Source organism: Terrapene carolina, unplaced genomic scaffold (genome assembly GCF_002925995.2).
Source record: "Terrapene carolina triunguis isolate 2854851 unplaced genomic scaffold, T_m_triunguis-2.0 Scaffold88, whole genome shotgun sequence".
NCBI classification, from domain to species: domain Eukaryota; kingdom Metazoa; phylum Chordata; order Testudines; family Emydidae; genus Terrapene; species Terrapene triunguis.
The window spans coordinates 44,383,486-44,395,845 of NW_020664439.1; the positions used below are offsets into that span (position 1 = coordinate 44,383,486).

Below are 12,360 nucleotides of genomic sequence, written 5' to 3' on the forward strand. Positions count from 1 at the left end.
GGCCTTGGGGAGCCAAGCACCCGCCTAGCGACTCCCCGGCACGTTCCCTTCCCGGGCGCCCCCTGGCGGCCGCGCCCCGCCGATCGCTCGCGCCCGCCGGCGCCCCCTGGCGGCCGCGGCCGGGATTTCTGACCCGGGCGCCCCCTGGCGGCCGCCACCCCGCCCCTTCTCCGTGCTGCCGGCCGGGTCCGGCGCTCCCGTGGGCCGGTGCCGAGCGGGGCCTGCGCGGCTCTCCTCCCCCCGGTGGCCTCGGCCGCGGGGCCTCCCTCCTCCCCGCCCGCCCATGGATTTCACATAGCGGCCGCCGCCGCCTCCGCCTCCTCCGCTCCATGGCGGCTCCGGCTCCGCGGCCGCCCGGCCTGTGCTGCTGCCGCAAGGGGCCCCCGCCCGGGCCCGAGGCGCCGCCGGCCCCGCCGCCGCCCCCGCCCGAGCCCCCGCCGGACGTGGCCTCGGCCTCGAGCTCGCAGCTCTTCCGCCTCCGCCACCTGCAGCTGGGGCTGGAGCTGCGGCCCGCGGCCCGCGCGCTGGCCGGCTGCCTGGTGCTGGAGCTCTGCGCCCTGCGGGCCCGGCCCCGCGCCCTGGTGCTGGACACGCACCCGGCCCTGCGCGTCCTCTCGGCCGGCTACCGCCGCGCCCCGGCCGGGGAGGGGCCCTGCGCCTTCGCCTTCCCCGCCGGCCCCGGCCCCCCCCCCGCCGAGCCGCTCCTGCCCTGCGGCTCCGCCTGTGCCCTCACCCCCCTCCTGCCCGACCCCTCCACCGTCTCCTCGTCCCCCCTGTCCGCCCCTTCCACCGCCTCCACCCCGCTCTCAGCGCCTGCCACCCCGGTGCTGACCCCGGACCCCGGGGCCCAGGCCCAGCTCGCTGCCCTCCCTTCCAGCCCCCTGGCGTGCCCCTCCCCTGACTTCCCCCCTGCGCCCGACCTGCCGCCCCCTCCCTGCCCCACCTTCCCCGACCCTTCCGCAGCCTCCTGCCCTCTCGTCTTCAGGGTAGACCCCTTCACTGACTATGGCTCCTCCCTCACCATCTCCCTGCCCGCTGCCCTGCAGCCTCACCAGCCCTTCCAGATCATCGTCCGCTACACCACCACCGACGGCCCGGCCGTAAGTAGCCTTGCAGAGCCCCTGTCTCCTTTGCTCGAATGTTTGCTCCTTCTTGGAGGGGGTGTCTGGGTACCCTGCCGGGCAGCACAAAGACCAGCGGCCAGGTGGGAGTCTGGCAGGAGGTACAGCCTGTGCCCTCGGCTATCTTCCCAGACCTAGGCCTGGATTTCTCTCTCCTTTTGCCAGGGTACAGCAGAAGGTGTGGGTTGAAATACAGTCTTCACTGGCAGGTTGTGCTTTGGGGTTTCGTGGACTTTCTCCTGGGGTTTTGTCTGGGCCCAGCCTAAATGACCTTGCCTGTCATTTTGAAGCATTTGTTTCTGTGGATGGTAGCGGTAGGTGGTGTGATTACATGGGAGTGACAGTGGAGCTGGTTTCCCATATTGGCAATTCACTGTCTTGTTATCCATGTATCGTAAGCATGGGTAGCTCTTCAGACACCTACAAAGACACAGTGCCCATCTGAGGCACTTGCAGTCTAGGGGTATGTCTTCACTACCCGCCGATCCGGCGGGTAGCAATCGGTCTATCGGGGATCGACTTACCGCGTCTCGTGAGGACGCGGTAAAATCGATCCCTGATCGCTCTGCCGTCGACTCCGGAAATCCACCTCGGCAAGAGGCGGCAGCGGAGTCGGCGGCAGCGCGGCAGCGGTCGACTTTCCCCCGTCCTCACCGCCAGGTAAGCCGACCTAAAATACGCAACTTCAGCTACGGTATTCACGTAGCTGAAGTTGCGTATCTTAGGTCGGAACCCCGCTGTAGTGTAGACCCAGCCCCAGGTTAGATTAGCCACAGCTCGACCCAGGGGGAGATGACAGCAGACAAGTGGAGGTGTAGGAACGAGGGGGCGTCTACCCTATGTAATATCATGAGGTTACTTATTTTCATATTATTGTTTTTTCATTTTTGACCTATAATTCCCTGTCTTTGAAGTTGGTGCGTGCGTGTGGGCTGGCGTTCGAGGAAAATCAGAATTTCACTGCTACGTTATCCTGCCATTTTTCTGATTACCAGATGGTCTGTGTGTAAACAGCAGCTTTCCCCTTCCTACTCAGTGTGCTCCTTCTGAGTCAGTGTGTGTGACATCTCTCTTCACTCAACAAGGGCGTACCTCAGGATGTGACACTGAATAAACACGAGCCCTCTTCTGAAGCACCAACCTGTGATGGGTGCAACAAAGGCTTTTTACAACACATGCGCTGACTGAGCCACTTGCTCTTTCTATGGCTCTCAAAAGTTGATGCCCCTGTTCATTGCCACTATGGGCATAAGCAGCTCAGAGTTACGCCCTTAAAATTAACATAGTTGTTGGCAAGCGGTGTACACTCAGACAGGTCTACACTAGAAGTGCTTTGCCAGTATAGCCATATTGGTATCTATACTGCCAAAGCACTCCTTGCATGTTGTGGGTATGCATTATTTTAAGCTCCAGCTGCAGTTTTGCCAGTATAACTGCATGTACACTAAGGGCTTTTGCTGGCACATGTATTTGGTCATAAAGCACACCTCGTAGCACCCCTGTCTATGCCAGCAAAAGTTTGTAATGTGTACCTGGCCTTGGTTCCTTTCCTTTTCTGCCTCATTCAGAATGCTTCTGAGCAGGTCGGGTATCTGCAAGTAAGCCAGAATACAGTGGACTTTTGCCAAATGTTTGCAAAAATTAGGCTTTAGATAGCCAGTTACATTTTGGTAACAACAGCAGGGAGCTGGAATTGTGATGCTTGCATTTAATACACAATTCAGGCATGAATAGCCGTGTACCAGTATTTTGGGAAGACATTCTATTGGATGTGTCTGGGTTTGGCAGTGTTTAATTGGATTATAACACAGTACGCTCAACAGGCCCACCTAGTGGTGGCCCCTGACTGGCTAATCTGCATGGGACAAGCAACTTTTTTCTGCAGTAAAGAGAGATCTTTACAAATTTTGCTGCTCATTTGGATTCCTATAATTCTCTGTAACCACTTGGACCCTGAACTTTCAGTCAATACCCAGCTGATCTTGAAATTCCAAGGGATTATGGAAATAAACATATCTAAGCAATCACTGGACTTTATTAAATTAAGTTAAATTCAGCTCTCTGTAACTGAACAGTACAATATCCGTTCTCTTTGTATTTGGCTGTAATACGAAGGTGCTTTGCTCACTTGGGCTGCATACGTCCCTTTACAAAATGTAATAAGGTCTCATGAGGGTTTTGTGAGACTCGCAAAACTTTGATACTCTAATGTGATGGACATGCTCATTTTATCTGATGTGATTTACCCTTACCTATCGCAGCTTGTTTGTTTAGTATAATGCGCTGCATCTAGCTTTAGGGTCACAAAAGTAATGGGACTAGCACCTGTAATTGTTTTAATTGCTGAAAATTATTCAAACAGAAAATCTAAGGGGAAAAAAACTGAAAAAATCAGTTTATGGCAAAATAATCTAGTAGACAACAAGTAGTAGTCACACATCCTTGTGAAAAGAACAGATTTCCAAGTAGAAGTGATTTACCAGATTTCTCTCTCTCTCTCTCTCTATCTCAGGTATTTATCGGGTCCCCATTCATTACTATAGTACTTGAGCACCTCACAACCTGCACTGAGGTAGAGCAGTGCTGTTATCCCCATTGGACAGAGAGACTAAGTGACTTGCTCAAATTCACGCAGGAAGCCTATGTCAGAGCTGGGTATTGAACCTGGGTCTCAGATTAGCACCCTGACCACTGGACCTTCCTTTCTGTATTCCTCTTTCTATAGTACTTCACACGAAGTCTCTATAATCTTGATTTTAGAACCTTTAGCTGGGGTGCTATAGAACTTTTCTCATTAAGTCCCCAGCTGCCAGGTCAGGAATGATGATCATCCTGGAAATGTCCCATGAAGAGCCATCTCTCTGCCTGATTTGGAGCAGTCCAGAAAATAAACAGCAATGTTGCCACTTGAGAAAGTGGTTAAAATTCAGAATACGCAGAATTTTTTTTCTAGTTGCTGTGATCTCTGTCTCCGTCAAGCCCAGATTGTCTGGTAGGCGTGACCACCATGTCATGACATTGGAGGTCCCTATTAGATTTGCCATGTTGATATGATCAGATCAGTTTCATCATCCTGCCTCTGATGTTGCTTGATGCCTGATGGTATGGAAGAAAAACCTCCAGAATGCACTCGGCCAATTGTGCATTTGCTGCATGTGGTACCAGGGGGTGGAAATGGGGATTCTCTCATGAGAATGACCGGCAATAGGGCATAAAATTACCTAATCACACAGCATTTCTAAAGCAGTGTGAACACTGGTATCTAGGTCTTATCATAGTTTATAACTCTGCAAAAACCCTCAGTGATCTAAAATTATCCTGCCACTTAAAAATTTGACTCAACCGTGGCAGTGATTTGCATATGCTATTTGCTACTTAAAGTGATGATTCCTTTTGGTCTAAATGTGCTGATATTTCAAGTGTAGTTCTGTCTTGAGAAGTGACAGTAAAAATTGGCCCCACAACTCCATATCAAATTTGCTCAGCTTAGAAGTAAGAAAAGAGTATCTCTGGCTGTCACCTCATGAACTATATAACAATATATATTCTGTCTTGGTTGTTCTTATAGAGCTCCTCACTGTAGCTTCTAAGAACTGAAAAGGTAAATTAGATCTTTACCTCTACCTCAATGTAATGCGACCCAATATAACACAAATTCGGATATAACGTGGTAAAGCAGCGCTCTGGGGGGGGCGGGGCGGGGCAGGGCAGGGCTCTGCACTCTGGCGGATCAAAGCAAGTTCGATATAACGCGGTTTCACCTATAACGCGGTAAGATTTTTTGGCTCCTGAGGACAGCGTTGTATCGAGGTAGAGGTGTACATGCTTGTTCTGGAAGCTGATTCCACAGTCTAGTCATCTTGACTGAGAATGTTTTATCTTTGTGCTGGCTTTTGCCAGCTGCATTATGCCACAGGCAGAATTGTCTTGGGTCATGGATGGAGAAGTGGTCTCAGACATAGCTACGTCCTGAGCCAAGACTGTTGGCATTAGAAGTGCACTGAGAATCAGTGGAGAATGCAGAGCACTTGGGTGATGTTCTCTTATTGTCTCATCCTGCTTATGTGATCTGCCTTGTGCTGCAGGAGCTTCTGCTTTTACCCTTGGATACAATGTATTGCAGTAATCTAGTCTGGAGATGACAAATGCATGGATGCTGTGTCCAGACCCTCATCTGGATTCTCCAGTCCCATCATCATTGGTTTGGTCTTTCCGGGATTGAGTGTGAGGCAGATGTTCTTTCTCCTGGGGCTTTTCTCTTGCGGCCTTTTTGCTCTCTTTCTGATTGCATTGACTGATGCTGTTGAAATACAGTTACAAAGCCTGGTGTCCTAAGGATATTGTTGGCAGCAGAGAGTGGTCTCACCTTTGCTTCACAATCTCAAAGCCCCATTGTGTTTTCTGACCTGCACATTGGCATAAATACTCTGCAAGCCAAATTATGCCTTCAGTGAACATCTGCTCCTCAGCCCCATCATGTCTGAGCCTATGCTGTCACTTACACTTTTTCGGTCTTATTGGCTCTAGGGCAATTGAGTGGTGAGAATGTGGTGCCATTGTTTTTAGTGTAGCACTACACTGTAAGTACAGGTGACGCGGTGTTCAGAGTGATTTGTTTTCATTCTTTATAATTGTCAATACATTAGTAAATTCCTCATAAACTCTCTTCTCTTTGCAGGCTAAATAACTTTAGATTTTGAGACTTCTCTCTCATAGAAGTCCTACCTAGACTTAGAACCATCTTCATTGCCCTTCCCTGGATCTTTTCAGTCTTTGCGAGATCTTTCTTAAGATGAGTTTTTTGGGGGCAGGGACTGTTTCCTGTGAGGCCCCTAGTACATTTGTGGGTGGTGTTATTAAATAATAAATTAATGTTTCAATCCAGCATAGAGGTATCAGCAGTAAGGTAGCATGAGAGGCTAGAAATATCTGATTGAAACATGGAATTGTGTTGCATTTATTTATTTGGCTTTAGCTATCTGTGTATGTTGTTCAGCTGTCCATTATTCCTCATGCAGATCTGGCAGGAGCCAATATCTTTTTATGGTGGATGGCTCTTAAGGGACAGCTGGGAGATTAAATCTGTCTTTCACAGAGTATTCCAGTTCCTTTCTGGGGCTGTGTTCTGTTAGGGAACTACGATCTGTATACCACCTTCACGCTCCAGGAGCAAGCGTGTGTTAAGCACAGCACTACCCTAGTGGCGTGTGGACTTCATACAGTAGTGAAATATGTTGAAGTGAGGGTAATGCAGCCCCAACCTTTCAGGACTAGAGACGTTCTGCAAAAAAAAAAAATATTTTTGCCGTTCCAGGGAAAGTAAATTCTACATGCACTTCAAATCTCCAGATGTGACATGTCCCTGACTTGGCATTTAATATGTTATCATCCACTATTGTTTTCTTTCCATGACAATGGGACAAGCCAGGGTTTGCATTTCAGGTTATAAAAATGGTTAGTATTTCCTCCTCCCTGTGATACAGCACAAAAGTCAACCTGTGTTCAGACAGCAGCTGACCTCTGTACCATTTCAGTTGGAGATGTCATAGTTCTTCCAACATCACTGAGTGACACTTCACTCCCTGCTCCCCAAGTGTGTCTCTCTTTTACCCAAGTCCTCTGTATTTCAGATGGGCAGTTTAATTGCTTCCTATAGATCTGAGATTCTTGTTTCAGATGGAGCAGCCCATTCCTCACCACGGGTGTGAATGCCAATCCTGCAGAGAAACTGGGGCACTGGTGGTGTTTCCAATGGCTTGACCAATAATAAACACAGTATCAGCTGTAGGTTTCAGAACTGCAGGAAGCACAGCTATCTGCCTTGGGGGCACACAGCGAATACATACAAATGCTTATCTGGTTCAGTAAAATATGAAGTTTTGCGCTGGTGGCTTGAGATGCATTGTCAGTGCCCCACTTCTCATGTGGAGAGGGAGAGACAGACTGTGGGAAACCACCTTTTTTTCAGTGGAGGGAATTGGGCAAAGCAGCCATCCCCCTGTTTCTCTAAGATAGGGGACGCTGGGTATTTGACACACCTGGAAATGTCTGACAGGGAAAGCCATGACTGGATGGTAAGGAAAGCAGCATGTGTGATGTGGCTATGGGGAAGAGTGAGGTTTTTTCCAATCTCAGGGGCAGGCAGCAACACAAGCAGGGGCATGGCTCTTTGTGGGGTCATTTGAGCCACCCCTCAGTTCCACCACGCAGCACAGGGGGATGTGATGGTGGGGTAGACGGGATATTTTTCTGAACAGGATTGGAGCCATCTGTTGCAGTAGGATATGTGTTGATTGTAAGATGATAATTGGTTTATGTAACCGCATGAGACGTTGCAAGTTTATACCTTTTATTGTTAACTGTGTTGCAGCTAATATGTATGTCGTACTGAGTAATGTTGTAGTGTGTTCATGTTACAGAATGTTGGAGATGGATCCTTGAAAAGGAAATAGGATTTTATAATGTATTAATTTGTTGGCTTTACTTAATTTGTTGGCAAATCTAAAGTTGAGAGAGTGCTAGAAGTTGGTTGCGGGTATTTAATGAATGCTGAAGGGTTATGTGGCAGTGAAGAATGGACTAGATCCTTTCACCATTCTTTTATTTTTTAAAGAAAAGGCAAGATGAATTTTTGGGCTTTAAGTGGACTCCATTGAAACAGGCATCCAGCTGTAGTTCTTCTTTTAAGTTTTTTTTATTTTATTTTATTTTATTTGGGACTTTCCTTGGTGGTGGTTGGTTTTTTGTGTTTTAACCTCACTGTTAGTATAAATCATGTTGGTGCGTAAGGCCTATAGGAGGGGAGCTCTGCTTCAACAGAGCTTATGAGGTGCACCAAAGTGGGGCATCTTTCTTGCAGACCTTAGAAGTCCATCAGAGGCATGTGTGTTTCCCCTGGTTCAGGGATATGGATAATGGAGAAGGGGAGGATTTCATCTGTGTTGTAAGTTCGTTCTTTTAGAACATTTAGAAAACACTAAGAATTTAAACAAATTAAAAAAAAATATATAAAAGGTCCTGCTTGCTCACCCTAATTCCCTGTACTCCCCTCTGTACCTTCCCCAATCAGTGCCTCCCAGGCTATGTCCCTACGTCCGGTTCTATCCAGCACCTGTAGCAGCACAGCCTGGACTCAGTAACCAGTCTGTTTACACCAGTGTTTCCCAAACTTGGGACGCCGCTTGTTTAGGGAAAGCCCCTGGCGGGCCGGGACGGTTTGTTTACCTGCCGCGTCCGCAGGTACGGCCGATCGCGGCTCCCAGTGGCCGCGGTTCACTGTTCTAGGCCAACGGGGGCTGCTGGAAGTGGTGGCCAGCACATCCCGCGCCGTTTCCTGCAGCCCCCGTTGGCCTGGAGCGGCGAACCGTGGCCAGTGGGATCCGCGATCATCCGAACCTGCAGACGCGGCAGGTAAACAAACTGGCCCGTCCCGTCAGGGGTTTTTCCTAAACAAGCGGCGTCCCAAGTTTGGGAAACACTGGTTTACAGTATAAGTGGCCCAAAGAGACACTACTCTCCCTTTATATTCTGGTTGGAACTAATTGAGTTCGCCCATGTGACTCAGTAGTAATAATTCTGAGGCTAATGTGAGGCAACAGAAGAGCTCTCTGTTTCCATACAGTTCTTAGCCTGCCTGCATGCGTGAGACAGAAGAAACAGGGGCTGATTGCTTTGCTGGATACTAAAGATCCCATTGCCCCCCCCCCTTTTTTTTTAAAAAAGCATTGCTTTGGTGTCATTGGCCAAAATTTTCTACTCTCTGAATATGGTGTGTATGCTGTACCCCTCTGTTAGGCTGCTGCCATTTCCCCCCAGAGATGGCTGCATTTCAGTGGTGCTGCAGTTAGCAGGGCTGTTTTGGGGACCAGTGATCATAGAATCATAGAAATGTAGGGTTGGAAGGGACCTTGAAAGGACGTCTAGTCCATCCCCCTGTGCAGGACCAAGTATACCTAGACCATCACTGACAAGTGTTTGTTTAAGCTGCTCTTAATAACCTGTACAAACAGGGATTCCACAACCTCCCTTGGTAACCTATTCCAGTGCTGTCCTTATAGTTAGAAAGTTTTTTCTAATATCTAGCCTAAATTTCTCTTGCTGCAAACTAAGCCCATTACTACTTGTCCTATATACAGTGGATGTGAAGAAGAATTGACCACCTTTCTCTTTATGACAGCCCGTAACAGATTTGAAAAGTATTAACCGGTCCCTCTCTGTTGTCTTTTCTCAAGACTAAAGATGCCCAGATTTTTTAACCTTTCCTCTTAGGTTTTCTAAATCTTTTACAATTTTGGTTGCTCTCCTCTGGTCTCTCTCCCATTTGTCCACTTTTTTCTTTAAGTGCGGTGCCCAAAACTGGACACAGTATTCCAACTGAGGCCTCACCAGTGCCAAGTAGAGTGGAACAGTTGCTTCCCATGTCATACATGTGATATTCCTGTTAATACACCCCAGAATATTAGGTTTCTTTGCAACTGCATCACATTGTTGACTTGTATTCAATTTGTGATCCCCTGTGAAGTTTTGTCTACACTAAAGGGAAAAGTCAATCTAAGCTACGCAATTTGAGTTACATGAATAGTGTAACTCAAATCAACGTAGCTTAGACCTACTTGCTGTGGGGTCCACACTACGTGACGTCGCCGGGAGACACTCTCCCGTCGACTCTCCTTACTCTTCTCGATCAGGTGGAGTACAGGAGTCGACAGGAGAGTGACCGGCGGTCGATTTAGCGGGTCTTCCCTAGACCCGCTAAATCGACCGCTGATGCATTAATCACCGCAGCGTCGATCCTGCGGCAAGTGTAGACAAGCCCTAACCCTCAGATCCTTTTCTGCAGTGCTACTGCCTAGCCAGTTATTCTCTGTTTGTAGTTGTGCATTTGATTTTTTCCTACCTAAATGTAGTACTGCACTTGTATTTGTTGAATTTCATCATGTTGATTTCAGATTTTCAATTCTCCAATTTATCAAGGTGATTTTGAATTCTAATCCTGTCCTCCAAAGCACTTGCGATCCTTCCCAACTTGGTGTCATCCACAAATTTTATAAGCATACCCTCCACACCATTATCCTAATCATTGATGAAAATATTGAATAGTACCAGACTTAGGACAGACCCCACACTAGATATGTCCCCCAGTTTGACAGCAAACCATTGATAAGTAGTCTTTGAGTATGGTTTTTCAACCAGTTATGCACCCACTTTATATTAATACTAGGTTGGTTGGTTGGTTCTTGACACATCCATATTGGCTATTATCACCCTATAATGATATTTACACTGTTTGAACCTGCTTTTGGAAGCTTGCACTACTGACCCCATATGTTCTTACTTTTGTAACATCTGCACTACATTTTACTCAAGGAGATGTTTTTTTGCAGGTTTGGCAGGTGATTACTCCCCAAGAAAATCTGTATTTCCAGTTATTGCAGGGCCTGAGCTGAGCGGGTTTATGGTTTGCTGTGCACTGCATTATGTAGCCAGATAGTGAAAGAAAATTACTCTGTTTGGATGGCCATGGCAAATGTATGGCGGCTGAAATTGTTGGAAGTGGAAATATGCATTACCCCAGGCGTATGAATGAAGAATCACTAACTGCCTCTGATTCTTTCAGCATACCTCTTAATTTCAGCTCCTCTGCCCTTTGTATCAATTTTGTTCCTTTTGCTCACCTCTGCTCCATCTGACATTCCAACAGATCTGGTGGCTGGACCCAGAGCTAACTTGTGGCAAAGCCAAGCCGTTTGTCTTCACCCAGGGCCATTCAGTGTGTAATCGGTCCTTCTTTCCCTGCTTTGACACACCAGCAGTGAAATGCACCTATTCAGCTACAGTCAAGGTAGGTAACTGCAGTGGAAATCTTGGGTAGGAACAACACAGTGCTCCAGTGACAGCTAATGAGAGAGAAGAAATGGTGATCTAGTAGCAGGCATGAGACTTTAGGTCCTCCCTGAACAAAACCAGCATAGCCACTTTGAAAACTCCCAGGCCTTGCATTCCAATAGCCAAGGTCCTCTGGGACCATTCGTTCTGCAGTGCATATTATGAAAGAGAGAATTAGATTGGGTGGTAGCTTCCAGCAGTGGTTATTGAGGGGTAACCCTCCCCATTGATGACTAGGCAGTGCACAGTTCTGAAAAAGCAGTACCAGGTAATGTGATCTCTTGGGTGGATGGAGCCACTTGGTATGTGAGCGCTCCTGGAACACCAGTAGTCACATGTACATTCTGTAATGGGGTTAGTCATGGTCACTTCACAGACAGCTTATCCAGATTAAAAAAATAAATAAAATCTGACCTTACTCTGCCTCTTTCTCTCTCTATAAAATGTTTTCCCATCCATTAAATTACATCCTTCCAGGAAAAGTAAGATCTGCGAGTCTGGCCCCTTGACCCCAATCATCTCAGCCTGTTGAGCCAGCTTAAGTAGATGTGTGTTGGTGTTTCAGGCCCCCGCGGGTATCCAAGTGTTGATGAGTGCCACCCAAAGTACCTACTTGGAGCAGGAGGGCGTCTACCAGTTTTATATGGAATATCCAGTTCCTGCCTATCTCGTGGCACTGGTGGCAGGGGACCTTATCTCTGCAGACATTGGCCCCAGGTGAGATTGGCAGCCAGCTGCTTCTACTTTATTCCTTGTGTCCATATAAAGCTGGGCTGGGGGGTTGGACGGTAGCGTGGGTAAGGGTTAATGCAGCATATTGTGCTACCATCTGGGATTGAGAGCTGTGACCCTTCAGAGAGCAGGAGGTCTACTTGGGTATAAGAAACTCCACAGAATTGGACTGCAGGAGCTGTACTTAGTGTGAGCTCTTCAGACTGTCTTTTTGTCCTGGGTTTATACAGCGCCTACACAATGGGGTCCCGGTCCAAGACTGGGGCGCCTAGGCACTGTGATCTTATATTAACATGTTGTTGTTGTTGTTGTTGTTTATTTGTATTAGGGCTGTCGATTAATCGCAGTTAACTCACGCGATTAACTCAAAAAAATTAATCCTGATTAAAAAAATTAATTGCAGTTTTAATCGCACTGTTAAGCGGTAGAATACCAATTGAAATGTATTAAATATTTTGGATGTTTTTCTACATTTTCAAATGTATTGATTTCAGTTACAACACAGAATACAAAGTGTACAGTGCTCACTTTATATTATTTTTGATTACAAATATTTGCACTCTAAAAATGATAAAAGAAATAGGATTTTTCAGTTCTCATACAAGTACTGTAGTGCAATCTC

At 47.5% G+C, this 12,360-nt stretch overlaps 1 protein-coding gene across 1 annotated transcript in view; it reads left to right on the forward strand.

Annotated features, from left to right (window-relative positions):
- The first annotated feature begins 171 nt into the window (after nt 1-171).
- The window catches only part of RNPEPL1 (arginyl aminopeptidase like 1), a 28,872-nt gene continuing 16,683 nt past the window's right edge, over nt 172-12,360 (forward strand). The window contains exons 1-3 of the mRNA XM_026650099.1: nt 172-1,100; nt 10,822-10,962; nt 11,572-11,723. Coding sequence (XP_026505884.1) covers nt 330-1,100; nt 10,822-10,962; nt 11,572-11,723 — 1,064 coding nt within the window. The 5' untranslated portion in view covers nt 172-329. The remainder of the gene's footprint in view (nt 1,101-10,821; nt 10,963-11,571; nt 11,724-12,360) is intronic.